General features: G+C 53.6%; 2 protein-coding genes and 1 long non-coding RNA gene across 3 annotated transcripts; 1 reads left to right on the forward strand and 2 right to left on the reverse strand.

Annotated features, from left to right (window-relative positions):
- Window positions 1–181: 181 nt before the first annotated feature.
- LOC128800758 (uncharacterized) lies at window positions 182–2,007 on the forward strand. Its single transcript, XR_008435043.1, has 2 exons — window positions 182–847; window positions 889–2,007. It is a non-coding gene; the product is annotated as an uncharacterized LOC128800758 (long non-coding RNA).
- A 1,216-nt stretch (window positions 2,008–3,223) lies between these two features.
- LOC128800727 (forkhead box protein L2-like) lies at window positions 3,224–6,879 on the reverse strand. Its single transcript, XM_053966155.1, has 3 exons — window positions 6,367–6,879; window positions 4,990–5,162; window positions 3,224–4,167 (listed from the first exon to the last, which is right to left on the reverse strand). The coding sequence occupies exons 1-3, from the start codon at window positions 6,679–6,681 to the stop codon at window positions 3,960–3,962; spliced, it is 696 nt and encodes a 231-aa protein (XP_053822130.1). The 5' UTR covers window positions 6,682–6,879; the 3' UTR covers window positions 3,224–3,959.
- Window positions 6,880–9,912: 3,033 nt separating this feature from the next.
- PIAS4 (protein inhibitor of activated STAT 4) lies at window positions 9,913–25,286 on the reverse strand. The gene is made up of 11 exons (XM_053966083.1): window positions 25,178–25,286; window positions 22,001–22,427; window positions 18,502–18,586; window positions 16,688–16,729; window positions 16,305–16,395; window positions 15,902–16,030; window positions 15,715–15,820; window positions 13,167–13,240; window positions 12,498–12,658; window positions 10,681–10,811; window positions 9,913–10,223 (listed from the first exon to the last, which is right to left on the reverse strand). The coding sequence occupies exons 1-11, from the start codon at window positions 25,202–25,204 to the stop codon at window positions 10,018–10,020; spliced, it is 1,479 nt and encodes a 492-aa protein (XP_053822058.1). The 5' UTR covers window positions 25,205–25,286; the 3' UTR covers window positions 9,913–10,017.
- Between the last annotated feature and the right edge of the window lie 328 nt (window positions 25,287–25,614).

The raw sequence follows: 25,614 nt of genomic DNA on the forward strand, positions 1-25,614 counted from the left end.
AAAGGGGGGGAATGATAAAAAAATAAAAAGGAGGAAAAAAGGGGGGAAAAGGAAATTGGAGGGGAGAAATAAAAGAGGGAAAATAAGGGAAAGAAAGGGGGGGGAGAAGGAAAAATGAGAAATGAAAGAAGGAAAAAAAGAGGGGGGGAAATGAGAAAAGAAGGAATAAATTGGTGGGGGGTGGGCAAGAGGAGAAAAACAGGGAAAGAGAAGGAAAAAAGGAAAAATACAAAGGAAAAAGAGCACAAAGGAGGAAGAGGAGAGAGGAGCAGACTCAGGATTCCCCCGGTGATGTCCCCGTGTCCCCCCCGTCCCCTCCCTGTCCCCCCTCACTGGCAACACTTTAGCACAAAGTGAAGTTTGCACTAAAAAGAAATCAAGAAAAAGCAAAAAAAAAAAAGCTCCAAATCCCCCCCAAATCCCCCAGGATTTTCCCTGTCCCGTCGCCTTAAAACCCCCCACCCCAAAATCCCCTCCCGTAGCTCAGCATCGAGATTTTTGTCTTTATTCTGATTAATTTTAATTTAATTTGAGGTTTTTTGTTGTTTTTTTTTTTTTTTTCCAATCCAGGTTAGGATGAAAGTGTTGCCAAAGAAAGTGCTGAGTTACGGTGGGAAGAGAGAGAGGAATAATAATAAAAGTTATTAATAATAATAATAATAATCGATGATTAAATAATAAAATTTGGATCAAAGCCAAGCAGGGGCAAGGGGAAATAAGGAGGGGGGGAAAAAGGATTTTTGTGATTTAAAAGAGGAAAAAATTTGTTTGTCCCCTCCCCTCCTTTCCTTCCCCCATCCCACCTCCCCCTGTGGGGGCTCAGCCCAATTTTGGGGGATTAATTCAGGTTTTGGGGGGGCTCAGCCCAATTTTGGGGGATTAATTCAGGTTTTGGGGGGGCTCAGCCCAATTTTGGGGGAGTTAATCCAGGTTTAGGGGGGCTCAGCCCAATTTTGGGGGATTAATTCAAGTTTTAGGGGGGCTCAGCCCAAATTTGGGGGATTAATTCAGGTTTAGGGGGACTCAGCCCAATTTTGGGGGATTAATTCAGGTTTTAGGGGGGCTCAGCCCAAATTTGGGGGATTAATTCAGGTTTTAGGGGGACTCAGCCCAAATTTGGGGGATTAATTCAGGTTTTGGGGGTTCAGCCCAAATTTGGGGGATTAATTCAGGTTTTAGGGGGGCTCAGCCCAATTTTGGGGGATTAATTCAGGTTTGGGGGGGGCTCAGCCCAATTTTGGGGGATTAATTCAGGTTTGGGGGGGGCTCAGCCCAAATTTGGGGGATTAATTCAGGTTTTGGGGGTTTAATCCTGGCTTTGGGGTCTGGGCTGCACCTCCTGCTGGGCTGGGACAAATTTGGGTTTTTTTTTTCCCCCCCAAAATCGGCTCTGGGGGGTTCCTGCCCCCCACACTGAGCAGGGGGGGTTTCATTTCTCATTTTTCCACAGAAAAGGGCTGATTCCCCCTCCCCACCCCAAAATTCTCCTTCATCCCCCCCCTCTTTAGAGCCTCCCCAGCCCCAATCCCCCCCCCTCAAATTTAACAATTTAATAATAAATCAAGACCAAAACCCCCTGAATTTCTCTCTCTAAATTTTCTAATTTTTTTTTTTTTTTTTTTTTGGATCCACGACAAGGAAAAAAAAAATAAATTTCAATCAAGAGAAACAAAATAAAAAGAGCAAAACGGGATGGAAATTTTGGGGCGGGGAGGGGGCAAAATGCTGCATTAAATTGTGTTTTATATAATAAAATTATCTATCTATCTATTATCTATATATATATATATATATATATACACAGCAAGAGCTGAAATGTCCCAGGGACGGGGGGGACACCGAGCTCGGCCGGGGACCCCAAAGGATGCTCGAGGTGGGGCCACTTTATTATAAATATTAATTTTATTTTCATTTTTTTCCCTTTTTTTTTGGTTTTTTTTTTTTTTTTGGTTTTTTTTTTTCCTGCGTCTTTCTATATAATCTATTAAAGAGATTCTTTATCTTCAAGCACTCGCAAAGGTTGCAGCGGTTTTTATGTGTTTTTTTCCAGTTTTTTTTTGGTTTTTTTTTTTTTTGGTGAGGATTTTCTCGGGGGTGGGGGCAGGGAGGAAAAGGAGCGAGGAAAGGAAGAGAGAGAGAGAGAGAGAGAGAAAAAAAAGAAATATATTTAAAAAAAATTAAATAAAGCACAGAAAAGACATTCCATAGATTGTAACTTTGATAGTTCTTTATAAAGTGGGGGGAGATGAGGAAAAAAAAAATAAAAACTATGACGAAAAACGACAAAAAAAATTAAAATAATAAAAATTGCACTTTGGGGGGGGCTTTAAAATAAAAAAAAAAAAGAGAGAAATAAACTATATATTAAAAATACACCCGGAGCCCGCTGGATTTTTTGGGGGAGGAAAAGATGAGGGGCACCGGCTCTTTTTTTGGGGTGTCCCCCTAATTTTTTTGGGGGGGGTTTGGTGGGGTTTTAATGATTTTGGGGTTTTTTTTTTGCTGGTTTTGGGGTTGGAGAGCCCCGGGCGGGGGGAGCAGGGCAGGGGCTGGCGGTTCCCTGGGGTTTTGGGGTGATTTTGGGGGGATTTCCTCTATTTTGGGGATTTCCAGGGCTGCAAAGGGGATTTTTTTAGGGGGGCTCTCCCTGTTTTGGGGGTTTCCAGGGTTGTGGGGGGATATTTTGGGGGATTTCCCCTATTTCGGGGAGGGGTCCAGGATTGTAGAGGTTTTTTTTTTTTGGGGGGGGGGGTTCCCCCTATTTCGGGGGGTCCAGGACTGCACAGGGGATTTTTAGGGGATTCTCCCCAATTTTGGGGTGCCCAGGGCTGCTGCGGGGAGGGGGTGGGGCGGGGGCTCTGACTCAACCAGTGGCCGTGCCTCAGTTTCCCCAAAGGGCACAAAGCCCGCCCCCCCTCCCCCCCTTACAGAATAAGAGCAAAGGGGGGGGTCCCACCCCCAGTCCGCCCAGTGCCCCCCCCCAGTGCCCCCCCCAGTGCCCCCGGCCCCATTAAGCCGTTTGGGGTGGGGGCTGAGGGGGGCTTAGGGGACCCTAATCGCGTTTGGGGACAGATGGCCGCGGTTTAAGGAGCCTCCGGGGACACATTTGGGGTGTCCCCCCCCCACCTCCCTAAACCCCCCCCTTAAACCGGGGTGACCACCTCAAACCGGGACAAGGCACGGGTGACCCCACACCCCAAAAATGCCCTAAAAAAAAAAAAAAAAAACAAACCCAAAAATGCCCCAAACCGCGCTGTGCCCGTGGGGGCAGCAGCCAGCCCGACGCCCCCCCCCCCCCCCCCAGGGCAGCCCCCCCAAAAGGGCACGGCCGAGGTTGGGGAAGGGGGGGGGGGATTAATTTGTGTCATAATCTGCCTTGTTCGGGCCGCGAGCGGGGCTTTGGGGGTTTATCCCGGGATTTATGGCCGAGTCGTCTTTCTTAGCGAGACGCCCTAATGCCACTTAACACCTGGGAGCCGCGATTTTCATTAGAGGCGTCAGGGACAATTAGTAAGGGAATAATAATTAGGGCAGGAGCAGCCGCTGCAGGGTTTAAGCCCCATATGTGCCTGGGTGTGCGGGGGGTGGGGTGTGTGGGGGGGATTGGGGGACCCCGGTTTGGGGTGTCCAGGGGGGTTTGTAGGGGGGAGGATCAGTCCAAATTTGGGCCGTGCCTCAGTTTCCCCTAATGGGAAGGTCCTGTTAGGTAGTGAAGGCGGAGGGTGGGGGGTCCTCAGTGTCCCCTCTCAGTGAGGGGACGCCGGGTGTCATTGTGGGGTGTCCTGTGGGGTGACAGCACGGGGGAGGATGGTGGGGGGGACACGGGATGGGGGACCCCGGGAATGAGGCTGGTGACAGGGGACACACGCAGGGGTGAGCCCTGGGGGAAGGAGGGGACACCCGGAGCGGCTGCCACACCCAGAGCTGTCCCCACGGTCCCTGGGGTGGGTGGGGGGGGGTCACAAGAAGGGGGTCCGGGGCAGGAGGGGCGCGGAGCCCCGGGGCAGCGGGAGCCGCCCCCAGCCCCAGCGCGGCCGCTCGGGCAGGGGGCACTGGGGGGGGAGCCTGGGCAGCGCCAGGGGGGGCCCGGGGGGGCCCGGGGGGCAGCAGGGGCAGCAGCAGCCGAGGCCGTACAGGGCGTAGGGGTGGAAGTAGCTGACGTTCACCCTGCCAGGGGAAACGGAGCAGGGGGTGAGCGCCGGGATCCAAACCCCCTCCTCGGTGACCCCCAGAGCCCCCCGGCCCCCAGAGCCCCCCAGGCCCCCCGGCCCCTAGAGCCACCCTGAGCCCCCACAGCCCTCTGAGCCCCCCAGAGCCACCCTGAGCCCCCACAGCCCTCTGAGCCCCCAGAGCCACCTGGCACCCCAGAGCCCCCCGGGCCCCCCGAGCCCTCTGAGCCCTCTGAGCCCCCCAAGCCCTCTGAGCCCCCCGAGCCCTCTGAGCCCCCCGGCCCCCAGAGCCACCTGGTCCTCCAGAGCCCCCACAGAGCCCCCAGGCCCTCAGAGCCCCCCTGAGCCCCCCAGAGCCACCCTGGTGCCCCAGAGCCCCCCAGAGCCCCTCAGTCCCCCCAAAGCCCCCCTAGGCCCCCAGAGCCCCCCAGCCTCCAGAGCCACCCTGGGCCCCCAGAGCCCCCCAGCCCTCAGACCACCCTGCCTAACCCTGAGCCACCCTGAACCCCCCAGGCCCCCAGAACCCCCCAGCCCCCAGAGCCACCCTGAGCCCCCACAGCCCTCTGAACCCCCAGAGCCACCCTGGGCCCCCAGAGGCCCCCGTCCCTCAGAGCCCCTCAGCCCCCCAGAGCCGCCCTGGGCCCCCAGAGGCCCCCGTCCCTCAGAGCCCCTTAGCCCCCCAGAGCTGCCCTAGGCCTCCAGAACCCCCCAGCCCCCAGAGTCACCCTGAGCCCCCAGAGACCCCAGAGCCCCCCCGTCCCTCAGAGCCCCTCAGCCCCCCTGAGCCCCCAGAGACCCCAGGGCCCCCCGGCCCCCTGACCTGCGGACGCGGCGCCGGGCCCGCCGCCGGTGGTAGTCGCCCTTGGCGAAGTCCTCCAGGTTGGCGGGGTGGATGGCCCAGAAGTGGCCTTTGCCGTTGTCGCTGCGCCCGGCCTTGACGAAGCACTCGTTAAGGGACAGGTTGTGGCGGACGCTGTTGCGCCAGCTCTTCTCCTGTGGCCAGAGGGGTCACTCAGGCCCAAAGGGGTCACTCAGGCCAGAGGGGTCACTCAGGCCCAAAGGGGTTTCCAGGCCTGGAGGGGTCACTCAGGCCCAAAGGGGTCACTCAGGCCTAAAGGGGTCACTCAGGCCCAAAGGGGTCACTCAGGCCAGAGGGGTCACTCAGGCCCAAAGGGGTCACTCAGGCCCAAAGGGGTTGCCAGGCCCATGGGGGTCACTCAGCCCATAGGGGTCAGTCAGACCAGAGGGGTCACTCAGGCCCAAAGGGGTCGGTCAGGCCAGAGGGGTCATTCAGGCCCAGAGGGGTCACTCAGGCCTGGAGGGGTCACTCAGCCCATAGGGGTCACTCAGGCCCAAAGGGGTCACTCAGGCCAGAGGGGTCACTCAGGCCCAGAGGGGTTTCCAGGCCAGAGGGGTCACTCAGCCCATAGGGGTCACTCAGGCCAGAGGGGTCACTCAGGCCCAGAGGGGTTGCCAGGCCCATGGGGGTCACTCAGCCCAAAGGGGTCACTCAGGCCAGAGGGGTCACTCAGGCCCAAAGGGGTCACTCAGCCCAAAGGGGTCCCTCAGGCCAGAAGGGTCACTCAGGCCGAGCCCCCCGGCCCCACGGTGCCCACCCCGCTCCCTGCAGAAGCCGGCCCGGGATCCGGCCACAGGCACCGGCGTTCCCCCTGGGGATTGGGGTCAGCCAACAGCGGCAGGCTCCGAAACGAGCCCGGAGAGACCGACCCCGGCAGCCCCGAGCTCTGGACGGCACCGATGGATCTCCCGGTGGATCTCCTCACAGACCGGGCTCAGCGGAGCCGGGTCAGCTCCCCAGCCCAGTCCCCACAGCAGCACTGCTCACCCTAAACCCAGGAATTGGGGGGAAATTCACAGGAAATGCTCCCGACCCAGCCCCAAAACCCATCCCTCACACACCCCACAGCAGCACTGCTCACCCCAAACCCGGGAAATGGGGGAAATTCCCAGGAAACGCTCCTGACCCAACCCCACAACCCATCCCTCACACACCCCACAGCAGCACCGCTTACCCCAAACCCTGGAAATTGGGGAAAATTCCCAGGAAATGCTCCCACCCCAGCCCCAAAACCCATCCCTCACACACCCCACAGCAGCACCGCTTACCCCAAACCCTGAAAATGGGGGGAAATTCCCAGGAAACGCTCCCACCCCATCCCCACAACCCGTCCCTCACCTTGTTCTTGAAGTAGGGGTAGTTGTCCATGATCCACTGGTAGATGTCGGACAGCAGCAGCTTCTTCTCGGGGGACGAGAGGATGGCGGTGGAGATGAGGGCGATGTAGGACTGCGCCGGTTTGTCCCCGGGCTCCGGCGGGGCCCGGGGGGCGCCCGGGGGGCTCCGGCCGGGGGGCTCCGGGCTGGGGGCGGCCCCGTCCCCCCGGCGCCCCAGCAGGTACTCGATGGTGAAGGAGGCTCCGGGCGGGCGCCGGGGAGCAGCTGCTGTGTCCCCACTCGTGTCCCCACTCGTGTCCCCGCTCGTGTCCCCCATGGTGCAGGTGCTGCCGGCAAGTGCCGGCGCTCATGGCCCGGTAATTAGTGCAGATTACAGGGTTTGCTAATTGTGTTTTCACAAACGCGCTGCCCCCAAAGCGGGCTGTTTATCTGGCAAAGCCTCGGCTTTAACGGGATTTGGGCCCTTAAGCCTCATAAATAAAATGATTAATCCGCTGGAGGTGGAGGAATTCAAAGTGGCACCGAGGAGGTGCCCGTGGGGACGGGGCTGGGGGGTGCCCTGGGGGTCTGGCTGCCCCCCAAAACCCGGGGGAGAAGCTGGAGGGGGTTGGGGTTGCCCCAGAACCCTCCAGGCTCCGTTTGGGGTGATGCTGGAGACCCTGGGATTGCCCCAGGATCCTCCTGCCGTGCATGAAAATCCCCTGGTCTCATTTGGGGGTGAGCTGGGAGTGATCCTGGGAACCCTCTGGAGATCTCAGGAGCCTGGGGGAGATCCTGGGGGACCCCAGCAAGTTCCTGGGGATCCTGGTGAGATCCTGGGGAAGCACCTGGTGACCCCAGGAAGGTTGGGGAGGCCCTGTGGGAAGATTTTCCCTGGAAAGATTCTGGGGATGTTGAGTGAGATCCTTGGGACCCCCCGGGAGAAGATCCTGGAGACCTCCAGTGAGATCCTGGGAAATCCTGAAGAGATCCTGGAGACTCTGAGGTGAGAAATCCCAACAAGCCGACACAGAATTAAATGTAAATCTTTCATTTTATTTAACAAACACTATAATTTGAAGAATGTGTACTGAGGGAAAGAAAAATAATTTTCTTTTTTTTTTTTTTTTTTTTTCTCTTCTCTTTACAAAACAAAGAAGAAAAAAAAACAGGATATAAGAAAAAAAAAACCAACATATGTACAGGAAGAGCTGGCCAACTCCAACAGAAAGCACTAAAACAAGCATGGTGTTTCCAAACAGTTGCTTGGCCTGGAAAATTTAAAAGCAATTAAATTAGAATAAAAATATTAGGAAAACAACTGGACTCTAAAGCTACTGTGCAGCCAGGGCCGCGAGCACAGAACTTTGTACAGTAAAACTAATTTGGGAGCTCTACCCGGGTTTTTGTCAGTTGTTTTCATCCCCCTTTTCCCACCCCCACCCCCGTTTCAACCTGAAAACATATTGCTTACAGCCAGGAAAGAGAAGGAAAAGCAAAGCCTGGGGCCAACGAGTGCAGGTGTCCCTGTGGGAGAGGGAGCAGGAGCTGCTCCGGGTCTCTCCTGCCAGACCTGGGGGAAACAGGGGGGGGTCTCATCCCCACCCCCTTCACATTCCAGGCCTGCAGACAAAACCCAGCCAGGCAGGAAGGGGAGAATCCCCCTCCCACAGGGGCTCAGGGACCCCCACCTCATTTGGGAGATGGGGGTTTGGGAGAGGAGCCCCCCAAGCTGGCAGGGGACCCCTCCTCACTGTGGAGAGGGGTCTTTGCTTTTGGGCAAGTGGCCAACGAGGATTTAGGGCAGCTCTGGCTGGACCTCGGGGGCTTTTCCCTCCAGGTGGGATTGGTCACATGTGGAATTTTCTGGAGTGAGGGGGAAGTGCTGGGAAAGGCACCAACACCCCCCTGTCTGAGCCCCCCCGGCTGCTGGGGTGAGGGATGGAGGGTTTGGGGTGCCCAGAGCAGGGGCTGAGGGGAGGAGGGAGGGTTTGGGGTGTCCTGAGGGCAGGGATAAAGGGGAGATGGAGGGTTTGGGGTACCCTGAGGGCAGGGATAAAGGGGAGATGGAGGGTTTGGGGTACCCTGAGGGCAGGGATAAAGGGGAGATGGAGGGTTTGGGGTCTGGCAGTGCCCAGCAACACCAAGACCCTCGGGGGTCTCAGGCCAGCACCGGGCACAGGGACATCCCCCTGCTCCTCACCCAGCCCAGGGGCAGGGCCAGCTCCCTCCCGGGGTTCTCCTGAGCTGCAGGGGGAAAAGCCAGCGAGGTCCAGAGCAAACCAGAGCCGGGAGGAGCCAGTGGGAACAGCAGAGCTGACGGCAGAGGCCGGGACAGAAACTCTCCAAGACAAAGTCAAAAAGGTGACGCTTCGCAAACTCAAAAGCAACAACGTTTTGCCACCAAAGAGCACAGGAGGAGCTTTGGCTCTGGGGCCAAAGGCTGGGACAGAGAAGTGGAGGGGCCGGAGCGGCGGCAGCGCCCGGGCCCCGCCCTCGCACCCGCCCGGGACGGGCTCGGGACTCAAAGAAACCTGAATTGGAGTTACCGAGGTAGTTGGCTAAAAACTGAGATTCCCCCACCCGGCATTTTCTGGAAGGACCCCCTTGCCCTGCTCCTGCTTCGTGGTGCCAGGTGTGCCCAGGTGTGGGGGTGGCCTGCAGGTCACAGCACTGTCCCCAGGCCTGGGGGTGTCCTGCAGGTCACTGTCCCCATCCCCAGGCCTGGGGGTGTCCTGCAGGTCACTGGGGGTGTCCCCAGGCCTGGGGGTGTCCTGCAGGTCACGGCCGCCGCCTCCAGAACCAACCTCAACGAAAAGGGAATGCGCAGCCCTTGTCAGTCTTCAAAAACACCAAAGTTATTGCACTTCAAAAATACAACAGATCTGTGGTTCGAGCCCCCCCCACCCCCACCCCCCCACTCCCCCCATGGCTTCTGCTCAACTAAAACGAGTCACTACTGCACAAATCTCTACACTTCCCTTGGGATTAGGTTAAAATTCCAAACGTGTCTCTTTACATGAGGTGCAGAGCTGCTGGAGCTCCGAGCTAGAACAGTGCCACTTCCAACCGGACATCTCACCCCTGGCACCCCATGCCCCCAGTCCCACCCCTACAAACCCCCCCCTCTATCCTCTCTGGGTTATACAACCCCCTCCCAGAGCCCTCCCCGCTCCCCCCCTCCCGCCCCCGCCCCGGACTCACACGTCCAGCAAAACCTTTAGATTAATTAAGGAATGGTTAATTAACAAGAGGATCAAACTGCACACGGCTTTGGAGATGCAGGGGTGGGTGTCCTGGAGGTGTGCAGGGGAGCTCCCCCGATCCCGGGATCCAGGTGAGGGAGGATCCTGCCTGGCTTAAGACACTTTCTTTACTTCAGGCTCCAGTTCAGGGTCAGGCTCTGAGTGGGGTCGTTTTCCAACCAAGAAGCAGCTCAATGGTTTTTGTATTTTTTGTTTTGTTTGTGTCGTTTTTTGTTTTTTTGTTTTTTTTTTGTGTTTTTTTTTTTCTTTTTTTCTCTCGTTTTAATGAGTAATTTGGAATAGGAAAGTCACAGGAGATGAGGGAGGGAGGGAGATGAGGTGGGAGAGGACGTTCTCCCCCTCCTCCAGTTTAATAAGCACCAGAGTATTCAAGTCTGTCCGTTGGGAATTCTGAGCCGTGGCTGCAGTCAGCAGGCAGAGACTAAACCTTTCTCGTAAGAGCAGCGTCGTTTGGGCTGGGGTCCCTCGTCATCATCATCCTCCTCCTCGTCCTCCTCCTCGTCCTCCTCCGAGGATGAGCTGTCCAGTGTTAAATCCACAACATCCGCCGGGGCTTTGCCGTTCTCGCCGGTGCCGTTGGGAGTGGCCAGGAGCCCGTTCACGTCCGAGGAACCTGGCACGGGGAGGAGGAGGAGCTCAAACCAGTCCTGTCCAGCTCAGGGAAGGATCCAACACTCCTGGCTGGTCAGCCTGGACAAGGGAAGGCTCCAGGGAGGTTTCAGAGCCACTTCCAGAGTCTAAAGGGGCTCCAGGAGAGCTGGAAAGGGACTTTGGACAAGGGATGGAGGGACAGGACACAAGGAATGGCTTCAACAGCCAGAGGAAATATTGGGGAGAAATTCTTCCTTGTGAGGGTGCCCAGAGCAGCTGTGGCTGCCCCTGGATTCCTGGAAGTGTCCAAGGCCAGGCTGGACAGGGCTTGGAGCAACCTGAGCTAGTGGAAGGTGTCCCTGCCCACAGCAGGGGGTGGGACTGGATGATCCTGCAGGTCCCTTCCAACACAAACCATTCTGGAATTCTGTGACTTCCCCCAGGGGTTTCCAGCCCTTTTTTTCCCCAGGAACACTCACCTAGAACCAGGATTGGACACTGAGGGCTGCAGCTCCGCTCCTTCTCGGCTCGGATGGGGCACCAGGAGCCATCCACCAGGTACTCGATCTCATCTGCATCTTCACATTCTGTCAGGATCTTGGACAGGAGCCTGCAGAGGGGACAGGAGGAGCTGTCACACCCCTGGCAATCAGCAGGGTGTGTGCAGTGACCCTGGATCCGAAAGGAATCTGGTCCTGGCTCCTGAGCTCAGAGCCCTTGGAGTCATGGACTTTATTCCCCATAAAACCAGTGCAGGTTCTGATGGTGCAAATCCATCCCAGCCCTTCCTGTCCATGCACCCAAATCATCAACTACCAGCTTAATTAGCTGCAATTAAAGAGAGTTTTGCCTCTTCACCCAGTTTCCCAGGCACTGCTTCCAGGCAGGCGGCTGCTGCCCCATCCCATGGGACATTCCCAGGGACATTCCCAGCAAGGCTTTAGCAAAAGGTGAGGTATCCTCTGGCATCAGGAACCCAGCAATCCAACAAGCAGCACTTCCCTTCCTTCCTAGTTTTATTTCCCAAATCTCCACAATAACCACCAGAACAACATTCCTGCATCAGGAACACCATGAAAATACACCTGGAATGAGGCCCTGATCCAGAGAAACTGGGGACTTGCTTTATTCCCCTTGTCCCACCGTTTGCCTGGGATGTTTATTTGGAAATGCTGCTCTGCCAGGCCTCACTCCCTCCTGGACTTGAGCACTTTCCTTCAGGAGGAAGGAGAACTCCTAGTGGAAAGACTTCCATGGTCAGGAAAACTTTGTGGCACCCCACTGGGAGAGTCTCAGCTTTGCTCAGCTCCTGTAGGAATTGTTCCCACAGCCAATCCCATCAGCAGCACAGCAACCACCAAGCTGCAGCTCCCAAAAAGCTGACAAGGCCCTGAGGATCCCAGACCTGACCAACCACCTCCCTTCCTGCTCGGGAGCCTCCAGCTCTTTCTTGACTCCCAGCACCCAGCTGAGTGCCAGCTTCCCTCTCTCACTTCCAGGGAATCTGGGAAGGACTTCACCCAACAGAACTGGCATCAAACCCAGCCCTGAGCAGGGATAAAATCTGCTGAGCCTTCCCCAGGGACATCCTGCTGCTCCTCGTGCAGGACATGGGCATGGCTGACCCGTGGGGGTTCCACAATCCCACCTCTCACAGCTTCCCCTTCATCTCCCCCTGTCAGAGATCTCCAAGGAACTGGATTTTCCTGTCAGGGTTGGCCAGGGGACAAAGCAAACAGGTTATCTGTGCTGAGGCTGGCTCCAGGGCTGCCTGGAAAGCCACAGCTCCTGGATCTGCCCAGGGCTCACAAAGGCAGCGACGCTCCAGAAAGCCTCGGTGAGGCAGGGAACAGACTGGTCTGCTCACTTCCCTGTGCCAGGGGAGCTGGAGCCACCTCAAACATCACTCCAAACTCTCCCTGCTCTTGAGGGAACCTGCAGTGGAGGCCACTCACACAGCCATGAGGGTGGAGATCATTTCCCAGCAGGCAGGAACCACGTGTGCTGTTCCACCAGTCCTTGGCCAGCACCACGAGGATGTCGGTGGTCCCAGTCCACAGAAGGCTCCCAGCATTTGGGGGCACAAAGCTGCTTCCAAACTCACCCCAAAAATGCTGCACCACAAGCCTGTTCCCTCCCAGCACATTCCCACTTGCTCTAACACACCTAAACACTGAAACCAGAATATTATGCACCAACAGAATAAACTTTCAACAGTCTCAAAGCGAACTTCAGCCAAGAGCTGGATGCTGCACCCAGTGGGGAAGGGGAAAGGGCAGAGAGGTGCAAAACTCACCCATCAATGATGAGCTGGTCGTAGGGGGCAGGTTTGTCACACACAGGGCACATCCATGTGGGCTTTTTCTCATTCATCTGTAGGTAGAAGACGGCATCAAAGCACTGCAGGTGTGCACAGGTCTCGGCCCGGCACGGCACCGACAGGCGCATCTTCACCAGCTGTGGGACCAGAGAGCAGAAAATCAGCCAGGACACCTGGCAAGGAACCCCCAGATCCCCTCAGAAAGAAAAACATTTGTGAGTTTGCAAAGCTGGTCTGGGAGTATGGTTTGGGTTCTTGACAAAACCGGACTAAAAAAGAGCTGGAGCTCCTTGGTTCTGGAGCAAACTGGGAGAGTTGGGGTTCCAGTGCCTAAAGGGGCTCCAGGAGAGCTGGAGAGGGACTTGGGACAAGGGATGGAGGGAGAGGACACAGGGAATGGCTCCCCACTGCCAGAGGGGGAGGGAATTCCTTCTCTTCCAGGAAGGAATTCCTGGCTGTGAGGGTGGGCAGGCCCTGGCACAGGTGCCCAGAGCAGCAGTGGCTGCCCCTGGATCCCTGGCAGTGCCCAAGGCCAGGCTGGAGCAGCCTGGGGCAGTGTGAGGTGTCCCTGCCCATGGCACTGGATGGTTTTAAGTTCCCTTCCAACCCAAACTCCAATTCCAGGACAAGCCTGCAGGGTCTCACCGGACAGATGAGGGACACTCGGACCCCGGTGGTGGCGATTTCACTGTCGGGGTCCAGGCGTAGCTTCTCTTTCACTGCAGGGAGAGCAGAGGACACAACATTTAACAAAACTCAGCCCTTGGCAACACTGTGCAGCACAGGGGAAGCAGCTCACCCCAGCCCTGGGGTGTTGCTGTCTTTTTTACAGGGTGTGTATGGATCATTTTCCCTGCCAGGGAGGGAAGGAGCACCTGGATTCAGCTCCAGCCTGGGCACAGAGGGGTTAATTCCCTCCTGAGCTCTGTGGCAGCAGGATGGGGGGAAATGTCTCTCCCCTGGCACTTCCAGTTCAGAGCAAGTCCCCCCCACAAGTGAGCAAAGAGTCAAACTGAGAGGGAAAACACATCCCATCCCTTTTCCATCAGGTTATCAAGCCTCCTCTCAGCACTGCTGGGCTGCCACTCCTCGGCCTCTACGCTGGCCACCTCCTTTATTCCAGAACATTCCACAGGAACCACAAACAGGCCCAGAGGTACCCAGGCAGACAGCTCAGAGCAAGGCAGCCATGCAAAACCAGGCACAGCAGCCATCCAGCACAGATCTGGGAAGAATCAGATGTTAGGAAAGGAGGAATCCTGCCCCTGCTGCTGCAGCCTGAAAGGAAAACCCAGAGGAGCAGCAGGGAAATCAAAGAAAGCAGCAGATGGGCAGGTCCCACGTGTGCAGGTCCCACACCAAGGTGCAAAAATCAACAAAACGAGCTTTGAACTGCTCCCCAAGTCCTGAGGAGGAGCTGCTGCTCCCACTGTTGCTGTCTGCAACTGCCTCTGACACTTCCATCACCGTTTTTCTTTGGAGCAAGTCAAGCATTTCTTTTGACCTTTTCAGATCATAACAAGATGTCTCCAGACAATGAGGCTACATGCAGCTCTGCAACACCCAGCTTTAATTAGAGAGTGACTTCTCAGATGTGAAATTCCCAGGAGATTACAAGATTTGGGCTTGTTTTCCTCACATTAGGAGCCTTTTCATCCAAGCTTAATTTTTTATGAAGTTCTTTGTAAGAGCCTTCTCTGTGCATCAATTACTGGGAGACACGGAAAGGAGAATTTTCTAGGATGTCCAGATCAGGATTTTGGATCCAAAGCCATAATCTGTTCTCAGATGATGCTCCTGTATTAAGTTCTACAGAATTTTATGCAAAGCAAGATGAGTCAGCAGTGAGATGTGACTGAAGCCAAAGGGCAGCTTCAGTGACAGGGAATTATTTGCAGAGCAGACCAAAGCTAGAAAAGCAAAGTTTAAGATCTCCTCAGGTTGGCCAGTTCTGGATATCCAAACAACTTCCAAGCATGAAAACACAAAGGAGCTGAAACAAGACATTGCTCTTATTGGGTTTTATTTAAAGTCACCAAATGCAACTGATCCCTGCCCAAAATCCAGGTGTCTGCAGGCTGGATACACCTGGAATCATCACCTTCCCTGTGAACTACCATCCACCTCCAAGACTGGCAGGCTGAGGAAGTTCAGCCTGGAGAAGAGAAGGTGGAGTGGAGACCTCCCAGCAGCATTCCAGTCCCTGAAGGGGCTCCAGGGATGCTGGAAAGGGGCTCTTCATTAGGAACTGTAGTGACAGGAGAAGCAGGAATGGCTTGAAGAGGGGAAATTGGGGTTAAAATGTGCAGGAGAAATTCCTCCCTGTGGGCAGGCCCTGGCACAGGGTGCCCAGAGCAGCTGGGGCTGCCCCTGGATCCCTGGAAGTGTCCAAGGCCAGGATGGACAGGGCTTGGAGCAGCCTGGGACAGTGGAAGGTGTCCCTGCCATGGCAGGGCTGGCACTGGATGAGCTTTAAGGTCCTCCCAACCCAAACTATCCCGGGATTCCCTGACAGTTTCTTATCCTTGGGAAGAATTTCCCAGGATTTGGACAGTTTTAAAGACCATCAGGATCATGGGGTCAGTTCTCCCACGCAGAGCGAAACAGTGAGAAAGTTTTGTCCAGCAACATGAAAAATTGGGAATCTTCCACACTCATGAGCTCCAAGTCAAGAGTCCACCTTGGAAAAGTAATTTCCCCTAATTTCCAGTAATGAGAATTTACAAGAGCCTCATACCAGGAGGATTTACCTGAGTGGTTTGGGATAAGCATCTCTGGGGACCATCTCTTCTCTGAAGCTCTCAAGGCATATCAAAGTGCTGCTGGTGACATCCCAGTGCCACCCCAAGGAGTCCCAGTGTCCTGGGGCAGCAGGACATTGTCACCAGGATCCCTCGCTCCAGAAATCTCCTTTGGAAATCCCGAGGGTCAGTGCTGCTCATACTGACTCAGCTGAAGGCATGAAGCCCTTCCAGTCACAACGACACCGGCACAAATCCTAAATCCAACTACAGAGCTGCCGCAGAGCCACCAGAACCACGGCTTTGGGGTGACCTCCCACGGCTCACACACAGCTCAGCAAGTCTGTTCAGATAAAAAGTGGGGTTTTATACAGCTGGAGGGAAGCAGAGGTGTGCATGGTGGCGGTTATTCCCCAGCAGGCTGCAGACAAGGCCCTTCCTGAGCCACTCACCCAGTGCTTTGCAGAGCTCGGGGTGTTTGATGCCGATGGTTTTCAACCTCTGCAGCAGCTCTGCTGAGGTCATCTGCCGCACCAGGTACAGCCCCACCGAGTAGCTCTGGGGAGAGAGGGAGGAGAGGATGAGGAGGCTGCTCTGCAGGGCTGCCTGGGCAGCTCTGGCTGCTCCCTGGGCTCTCACCTTGCCGTAGTTGCCCCAGGTGACGGTGATGCGGTTGGTGGCCGCCGACAGGTACATAAGATGGGTGAGGTTGATGGGTCTGCAGGGCCTCTTGGGTTCCACCCCGGGTTTGTTTGAGGGGTAGTAGCCCTAGAGCAGGAAGATTAAATATTGATGTTTTTCACTCAAGGTACATCCACTCAGCCCCAGGTCTCAGGGATGGGGGGGAAGGAGCTGAGTACAGCCGGAGCACAAAGTAAACAGGATCGAGCCTTTATGCAGAACAGTTCATTAACAACATGGTAAATCCATTAAAAAAATTAGCTTTAAACCAAGCAGTGCACTTCTATAGTGTGGCATTCATCAGGAAAGCAATTTCCTTCCATATTTCACAAATTTTCCCCCCAGATCCCCCAGTGCTCACCGGCACGGAGCAGTAGCTGTGGTTCACCTTGACGGCGATGTTGGGAGGGTACTGATCCTCCTGAGGGGAACTGGTGTCTGTGTAGCAGATTCTGGGCAGAAACAACACATCCCATAATATCCCAACACTCTGCACATCCCCAGCTCCCACAGACCCCGTCCCCATCCCAATCCACGCTCCCTCAGCAGAGCCCATCCAGGTGGGATTCTGCCGTTTCTGCTCGAGGTTCAAAAGTGGAGTTTAAGATGCTCCTGTGAGGCCCAGGAGCAAAAAGTTCACTGGAAATTCTCTCTGGAGCCATGAAATCCATGTTGGAACTTGCTGGAACATTCCCTCCTCCCCTGCTCTGCCCCTGATGTTCAATGAGCCCTGCCCAGACCTACCTGAGCACCACCTGAACCGATTTCACACCAGGTTGCAATTCCCTGATAAATGAAAGAACAGAAAACTTCAAATTAATTATGCAAAAAAAAAAATCCCTACCTAAAAAAAAAAAAAAAAAAATCACCCAAACCAGCTGCCAGATTCAAGAACTTTAGTTCCTCCTATATATTTTTTTTTAATAGAACTTCAAAAAATTACCTCACAGAACTTTATTTAAATTGTACAATTCCCCCTGTGTGTCAGGGTCAGCTGGTGAGACCCCAACAGTGTGAATTCCTTGTTCCCTTAGCCTGGCAGCTGAAGAAAATGTTTGGAATACATCCAATTGTGCTTTCAAGGTTGTTTGTTTCTTCTTATCTCTATATTTTTCTCTGACCTGCTGTGGTCCACCTAGTACAGAAGCCATGGCAGTCTGGCCTTGAGTCCTGGGCAGCTCCCACATTATATACTCAAAATTATGTGTGTACATTTACAATTCCTTCACCAATTCCTATCTTCTATGTTAGACAGTGAATCTCTACCTTAAACCAACAGAAAAGTGTCACCATCACACCAAGACATGGAGGACAAGACAAAGGAGAAGGAGGTCAGGACACACCCAAATTCCTCCATCCTGTACCCCCTTGAACCCCATTCTAAAAAACCCCAAAATTCTACTTTTCCGCCCTGTGTTAACTCAACTACCACACTGCTCAAACCCTTGTGGTTTGTAATTCCTCACACAAATTTGGCAGCTTTTTCCACGGGCTAAAATGGAAGCCACAGGTGTTTTTGACTTCATGCCAAGGTCTCTGAGCCCCCTGCCAGGGTCTCGAGCCAGCCAGGGCAGCCAGAGGAATGTCCTGGGGACACCCCTGCAAATTTCAGTGGTCCTGTAATTATTATTTTTTTGCCTAATGCACCAACCTACAGCTTTTCTCTGGGTTTTTAAAACTGTTCAGGTGCCTTCTGGTGATTTGTGAGAATTTATAAAAACTGGGTTTTAAGGTCAGGTTTACCTGACAGTGTTCAAGACTCTCTGTGTTTAATTATTCAGCTGAAGCTCTTCATGCAAACCAAGGGACTGAATATTAAGGCCCCACTGTGAATATTGCAACTTCCATCAGGGCTGTTCCTGACAGGATTTTAACTGGAATCAGGAAAGAAATGGGAAACACAACAAGGATATTTTACCAGGAGGCAAAATAACCAAGATATTCTTTCTCCAGCTCTTTATTTTATGATAAAGATAAATACTCAAAGGTTTTATGTTGAATTTTTGGAGGAATTCTTCTGCATGAAGGCAGGAGGTCAGCCAAGAGGAAACCTCCCTGCCTGCACTGCCACCTCCAAGGAGAGCCTTTGTTTGACTCAAAAGTTGCATCTGACAGAGGTCAGGGTAAATCCTAATCCAAGATGTTTCCTCGGGCAGTTCCTGCAGCCTCCTCCCCACCAAGGAAGTTTCCTTTCAGATGCAAACAGCCTGACACTCTGCCTTTTGAACCTGGCACAGAGGAAAGGCTGCAGGCACTCACACCACCAGCTCAGCAGAGAATTTAGGTCATCGATGATTTCATCCCGATTTTCCTGCCCAAATGCACCATTCCAGAGGGAGATTAGAGCAGCACAAGTGAAACTTAAGGACCTGGCTGGGTGAATTTGCAGCTCCCACTGCCCCCAAAGCTCTTTGCTGTACATGAGGAGCAGCCTGATGTCCTCACATAAATCCTGTTCCCTTGCAGAGAACAAAAGCTTCCACAGGCAGGGAACACAGAGAAATTATGGAATTATGCAGCTGCATTTTCTTCAACTGTTAATACCCAGTGAGGAGTACCTGGAATTTCTGATCAGCTCCACTTGTCTTGGTGTTAATGCAAAAATGCACGGACTTTCCTGAAGCTTCTCATTATTCTGTGGAACTGAGGAGGGAAGAAAAAAGTGTCCATCAAACTGAGAAGAGCAGCTCTGAGCACGAGGTGATTGTTATGCTCTGTTTATCTCCAGGTCTTGTTTTCTCCCACACCCCAGAATTGCAGTTTTCACCTGTTTTGGTAATTCTGCTTTGATTAGAGCTTTGCTCACTGTTCAGTACAACCAGCAAAGGCTTTGGATTTGATTTTTTCTCTTTTTTTTTTTTTTTTTTTAAATTAGTTTTACTCCCCTCAAATAATTCAAGAGCCATCAGCTCACCACATCAGTGGTGTCACAGCGTGACCACATCCTCAAGAAGCCCAAGAGGAGACCTGAGCCTGACACAAAAGCCCAAAACCAACCAGACTGAGCAGGCGGGTTCTGGAAAAGAAAGAAAACAACCCCAGCAACAAAAAAGATTAGCTCAGATAATAAAAAAGCAACACAAAAAGCAGCTGGAAGAGACAAAACACGACTTCAAACCCCCTGACCTTGAGGGTGGGACAGCAGCTCACCCTCAGAGAGGCTTAAGAGAGCCCAGCATTAACTGGGGCCTTTTGCACACTGATAATTTTAAGATCAAGTGCATTTAGTGTGGGGAAAAATGAAGCTTGAGACATGGGAAACTTTTGTTGCAACCTGTACTTCAATCCAAACACGTTTTATTTTCAGTTCCAAACACGTTTTATTTTCAGTTTTGTGTCTCTAAGCAAAGTTCAGACCCTGAGCTGCTGAAAGTCACGGGAGGAACACAAAGAGGAAGTGCTAAAACAGCTTTTTAAAAATTATTTCCAATAGCAAGAATTGGGTGTTTTGCTTTGCCTCACTTCCATTGCATGGTTATTCAAAGCCAACAGGATTTCAGAAGGAGGAAAATGCACTTTTGTATGAAAAAGAGGAGATGAAGGAAGGATAAAACCTCAGCAGCTCTTGGAAGACCTGGTGACAACTTGAGTCACTCCAGGTGCTTCCCCTTTGGTCCCTTTTCTGCTTTAAAAATGCAAATGGAACTTGCAAAAATAAAATTTAAAAGTAAGAATTAAGATATCTTTATGGAACTTTTTGTTTAGTTCCAGTTTCCGCCCAAATATCTCCTGACAAAAACAACCAGCAGAAAATAAAACATTTCATGAGGTATTTTTAGCAAGTGATGATTGACAAGGACAATAACAAAAAGTAATTTTAATGTTTCTGATTAAGAAACTGCCAATAAAAACTGAGTCCTGCTGATTGTTCAGCCACACAAAGACAAAGCAAACCTGATTAGGAAAAGTGAGAAGCTGCTCGTGGTTTATTTTGCATTTCTATCAGCTCGCTCTTCCTTTATACAAAAATTAAATTGCTGCTGGAATAGAAACCCAAAATCTGGGAGGTGCAGCTTGGTCAGGTATGAGACCTGAACATCTGCTGCTCCTGGCTCCACAGAAACCTCTGCCACCAGCAGGGAAAATCAGCCAGAAACCCTGCAGGGACCTGGCTGGCCCAGGGGAGGTGTCACCTACCAGGGGCAGAGGCTGCATTTAATGAGCCCTCGGCTCTGAGCTGATGCAGGGGACATTTAATGGCAACTTGGAACAAAATCTGGTAATCCCAGGGAGTGTATCCAGCCTCTTCTCTCTCTGGATGCTTCCACCCCTTGGAAATTTGTTTTCCTTCAAAATCCCATATTGGAATTGCTGACTAACACACATTTAACACCAAACAAACCATTCCTCACATTATTATAATGTTTGAGCTTGACTCTGGCACCACTCAGCTGTTTTGTCACAGCAGTTATGCCTTCAAATGAAGAAGAAATTATATAAAATCTGACTAATTAGACCTTTATCTTTTTGTTTCTGCACAATCAAATCTTTATCTATTTTTTTCCCTCCAAGCCACAACAAATATCTTTTCAGCAAAGCCAAACCAGCTCAAGTTGTAGAATCATTTGGTAGAGAATTCTGACATTACCACATGAATTTATGGGACACTCAGCAGAACTCAACTTCTCTGGATACACTGAATTTGCTACCAGAACATTCTATTTAAGATCAGTTAACAACATTCTTTGTTTCTCAACACTAAAATAAAGAAAAATCAGTTTCCACACCCCAGGGAAAAAGCTCTTCTTCCAGTTTTACTGGTTACCCCTCAAAACACACAGCATCACACACAAATAACTGTGACAAGCACCAAAAAAAGGTCAAAAATACAGTCTGAGGTGTTGCCACCCTCTTTTATCCATAGGATGCTTCAGGTCAGGGATTTTTAGTGCTGAAAACCAGCATTAGTGTAGAATATGACCTCATAATCCATAGGAACCAATCAAGGTGGGCTTCCAAGTCACATCCCAAAATGACCACGACATTCCAGGTCTGAGGAAAATCACAGGAGCACAGGATTTGGATTGGGAAGGACCTGAAGGATCATCCCATTCCATCCCACAGGCTGGGACTGTCCCAGGCTGCCCCAACCTGGCCTTGGGCACTTCCAGGGCAGCCACAGCTTCTCCTTCCCTGTGCCAGGGGCTCCCCACCCTCAGAGGGAAGAATTGCTCCCCAATATCCCATCTAAATCTCTCCTCTTTTAGTTTGAAACCATTCCCTCTTTCCCAGCACTCTCCTTTTCTGTAAAAAGCTGCTCTCCCTCTTTTGTCAGCCACCTTGAAGCACTGGCAAGCCCAGAGATAAATATTCCTCTGTAAATTCTGAGCATGGGGAAAGAGAGAGGGGTGGGAAAGAGAGAGAGAGGAGGAAGAGAGGAGAGAGGGGAAAGACAGAGAGAGAGAGGAAAGAGAGAGGGGAAAGAGAGAGAGGAAAGAGAGAGATAGGGGAAAGACACAGGGAGAGAGAAGGGAGAGAGAAGGGAGAGAGAAGGGAGAGAGAAGGGAGAGAGAAGGGAGAGAGAAGGGAGAGAGAAGGGAGAGAGAAGGGAGAGAGAAGGGAGAGAGAAGGGAGAGAGAAGGGAGAGAGAAGGGAGAGAGAAGGGAGAGAGAAGGGAGAGAGAAGGGAGAGAGAAGGGAGAGAGAAGGGAGAGAGAAGGGAGAGAGAAGGGAGAGAGAAGGGAGAGAGAAGGGAGAGAGAAGGGAGAGAGAAGGGAGAGAGAAGGGAGAGAGAAGGGAGAGAGAAGGGAGAGAGAAGGGAGAGAGAAGGGAGAGAGAAGGGAGAGAGAAGGGAGAGAGAAGGGAGAGAGAAGGGAGAGAGAAGGGAGAGAGAGAAGGGAAAGGGGGAGAGAGAGAAGGGAAAGGGAGAGAGAGAGAAGGGAAAGGGAGAGAGAGAGAAAGGAAAGAGAGAGAAAGGAAAGAGAGAGAGAGGGGGGGGGGGTCTCACCACCCCATCCATCAGCCTCTCCCACCCCACGACTTTAGAAATCCCTTAAAAACACAACTTATTTACCAACACGAACACCCCCACTCCCACCCACACCCCGCCAAAACTCACCTAACTCTGTGGGCTTCAACAGCTCGTCCAGCGTGGTATAAAAGGGCAACTTCACCAAGCGAACCTCGGGCTTGGCCACTTTGGGGGGCAACCTGCCCAGTCCGTTCAGGTATTTGCCATAGAGGGCAGGGTAGTCGATGTTGGTGGCGGGCAGGGGGCGAGGCACGGCGCTGCCGCGGTCGTAGGAGGAGTGCAGGGCCAGGGCCTCGGCGCGGTGCGGCGCCGGCGGCTGCGCCACGTCCGAGCCCTTCTTGTTGTAGCGAGTCTCGTAGAGCTCCTTGATCTTCTTGAACACCTCGGGGCTGCAGTCAAACTGGACCAGCTGCAAAGCTCGGGTCACTAGTTCGTGTTTTAGTCCGCTTTTACTCCTGCCAACAAAACCCAGCAACATCTGAAGATCTGAGACTCGGAAACTCATCACCATGTTCTGGGGGATAAAAAATTAAAAGATGTTCTCATAGTTATAAAAGGCAAAGGTTTAGTTGTTACTTTATAACTACAAGGCAAGATATTCAAAATTTTCCCTCAAAGAAAGACCCCAAACCTGGCCAAGCCCGCTGCTGTCAACTGATTTTGGTTCCCATTTCTTGTCTGAGCAACACAAACACAGAGATCACCCACTGAAATATCACCTGAAGGACAAAACCACCAGCAGAGTCATCAAATGACTCAAAAATCACTTGGACAGATGTTAAACATCCTCAAGAGAGCTCAGCTGGAAGCAGGAGCGACCTCAAAGATCTAAACCAAGCAGCCTCACTTGTGAAAGAGCTCATGAACTCCTTCAGCAGCCTGAGGCATCCGGAATTCCCAGGGAAACATGGAAAACTTCATCCCAAAAGGTGTCAGTGCAAGGCACGGGAAGGAAATCAAAATGAGTCAGGTAGGCTGAGGGGAACTGGGGCCACCAATCCTGGATTTCTGGATGGGAAAACCCCTTCAGGATCTTTAAAAAAACCCACATATTTTAGAGTGTGGAAGGATATTCAGATTATTGAAGAGAGCAGAGTGTTCCCAGGAGAACAATGCCAAGCACTTCCCTGTGATCCCAGCCAGGAGCTGCCTTGGTGTCACACTGCAGTTATCAACTTCAGTGTCTGATAAGCAGCAAAACCCAGCTCAGTCTTCCAAAATTCCCTCTCTGTGGCAAGGCAGGCCTGTAACTGTCAGCAGAGTCAAAGGCCGCAAGGCAACTTCCCATCAGAAATCAGGAATTCCTCCTCTTAAACCCACAGCTCCAGGTTGGCATTTCAGTTCCCTAAACCCCAAACGGCCTTGAAATAGCAAAGAAACAGCTTCTCAAGTACATGGGTTGGAAAATTCAAGTTGCCCTGGAAATTAATTTAGGAGACAGCCACACATATTCACTCCACAGCCTTCCTGGTTTGTGGGGAATATGGGAATTCAAGAAGAAACCCCACCAAAAAATCCAGTAGATCTCCCCCAGCCTCTACCCCACTCTTGAATTAATAATTAATAAAAAAGCATAAAAGATAATCTAACAATCTTATCATTTCCTGGAATAAACCAGCTACAGATTTTTTTTTTTTTTTTGTTAATTAAGAAAGCTACAACTGTTTCCAGAAACATTTCACAGCCACTTTTGGATGTGTGGGAATTAAACGAGAGAGAAAATGCCATTTGATTTTCTCCTTTTCCCTTACATATGCCATTTAATCAGAAAACCCAAAAGCTGTTATTTCACTGTCTGTAGTTAGAACTTCTGGGAGTCGTGATGAGTCCCAAAATATCCCTGATGAGGGGAAAAAAAGACTGATGACTAAAGAGGAGAGAAAAGACGTTTAATTGCCAGAAAGTCAGAATTTCAGAGCCCTGGATTCATGGTGCTGCTCCACCAGACACCACCTGTGAAATCCTGGAGAAATCTACTTTGTGCCTCAGTTTTCCTCAACTAAAAAATAAATAATTAGGGTCATTAAGGTTGGAAAAGACCTCCAAGATCATCAAGTCTGATGAAATCCCACCAGGATCATTAAACTGTGCTAGGAAATGGAGAGAGTCTTGTTGTCCCCGAGGGATTTGAGGATAAAAGGTGCATTTGGAAAGATAAAACTCATCAAGACACAGCAGCAGGAGGTACCAGGGCATCCCAGGAGCACAGGAATTCCTCCTGGAACACCTCACCCCGGACTCCTGGCCTGGAAAGTGGAGCTGGAGCGCAGAGTTTGCATTTTGAAGGAATGAAGGCCCAGCAGGATGATGAGATTTGAGCAGCGACACAACAACAACAAACCCCAGACAAAGCAAAGCTCGAGCTCCTCGAGCTGCCCCGTGCCAGCAGCGAGAGCACATGGATTTGCCGAGATTCCCGACACTCCCGGCTGTTCCTCCTCTCAGGAACCCTCGTGTGGGACGGCTCAGACCCCACCAGAAACCTCTGCGGCCGCCGCGATGCCTGCGAAGCGCGTTCCCCTCCTCTGGAATTGCAGGGGGGCTGCAGAGCCCCCCCTCCCAAGAAAAAGCCTCTCCCGCTGGGATTGCTGCGGCCGTGCAGCCCCATCCCTGCCGAGGGGCTGCTCCTGCGGGCGGGGAGCGCTTCCCAGGGAGGATTTCCTTGGGAACGCTTCCAGGGAGCGCTCCCCGGCCGCTGCCGGGGCTCCCGAACCGCCCTCAGCACCGGCCGCTCCCCCGGCTCCCACCGAGCCGGGATCCCGAGGGCAACGGGAAAAGCTCCCGGTGCTCTGCAAGGCACAAACCGCCTCGGAAACACAACTCCGAGCGTGGATTCGCTTCACACCCCCCACCACACACACACACCCCATCCCAGAGGGGCCCTGGGGCCGCCCCTGCCCCCGGCAGCGCCCGTCCCACCGGACAGCTCCGCAGCGAGCCGCTCCATCCCCGGAGCGGGCAGCGGGACCGGGGGGCAGCACCAGCGATCCTTAATCGCGGGAATTAACGGGGGAAACCCGCCGCGGGGGCAGCCCCGAGGAGGGCGGGCAGCACCGCGGGTCGGTTCGGCCCGGGGAGGTCCGGCGGGGGCTGCGGCCCTGAGGCCGGGGCGGGGCAGTCTCTGGGGTAAAAAGGCGAGGGGGGCGGCCCCGGAGCGCCGCCCCCGCGGCTCGCAGCGCCGCCCCCCCCGCCGTCCCCCCGCGCCGGGAGCCGCCCGGTGCCGGCCGGGCCCCGCGGGCGGGGCGGCGGCGCCGCTTCCCTCACCTTCGCCTCCACCAGCTCCGCCGCCATCTTGGGCCTCCAGCGTCCACCGCGCCGGGCGCCGCCGCCGGGTCACGTGACGCCCTCGCGCCGGGAGAGGGGGGGGGAGGGAGGGCGGGGCCGCGCCGCGAGCGCCGCCCAATCGGCGCGCGCGCTCCTCGCTTCCCCGGCCACGCCCTCCACCGGCCACGCCCCTCCAGGCCACGCCTCCCCCGGTGTGTCTTAAAGGGGCCGCGCTCCGCAAACCGGCGGCGCACCGGGGGCGGGAACGGCGGTGGGAGCGGGGATGGGAGCGGCGCGGGCGGGGATGGAGGCGGCTCTGCGGGCACTGCGGGAGCGGGTGGGCAGGCGGTGGGTGCTGCCCCCAAGATGGCGGCAGGTGGGTGCCCCCGGGGCACGGCAGGGCCCGGTGGGCTCGGCCCGAGGCTCCGCCGGCGACC

Source organism: Vidua chalybeata, chromosome 27, assembly GCF_026979565.1.
Source record: "Vidua chalybeata isolate OUT-0048 chromosome 27, bVidCha1 merged haplotype, whole genome shotgun sequence".
Lineage (NCBI taxonomy): Eukaryota > Metazoa > Chordata > Aves > Passeriformes > Viduidae > Vidua > Vidua chalybeata.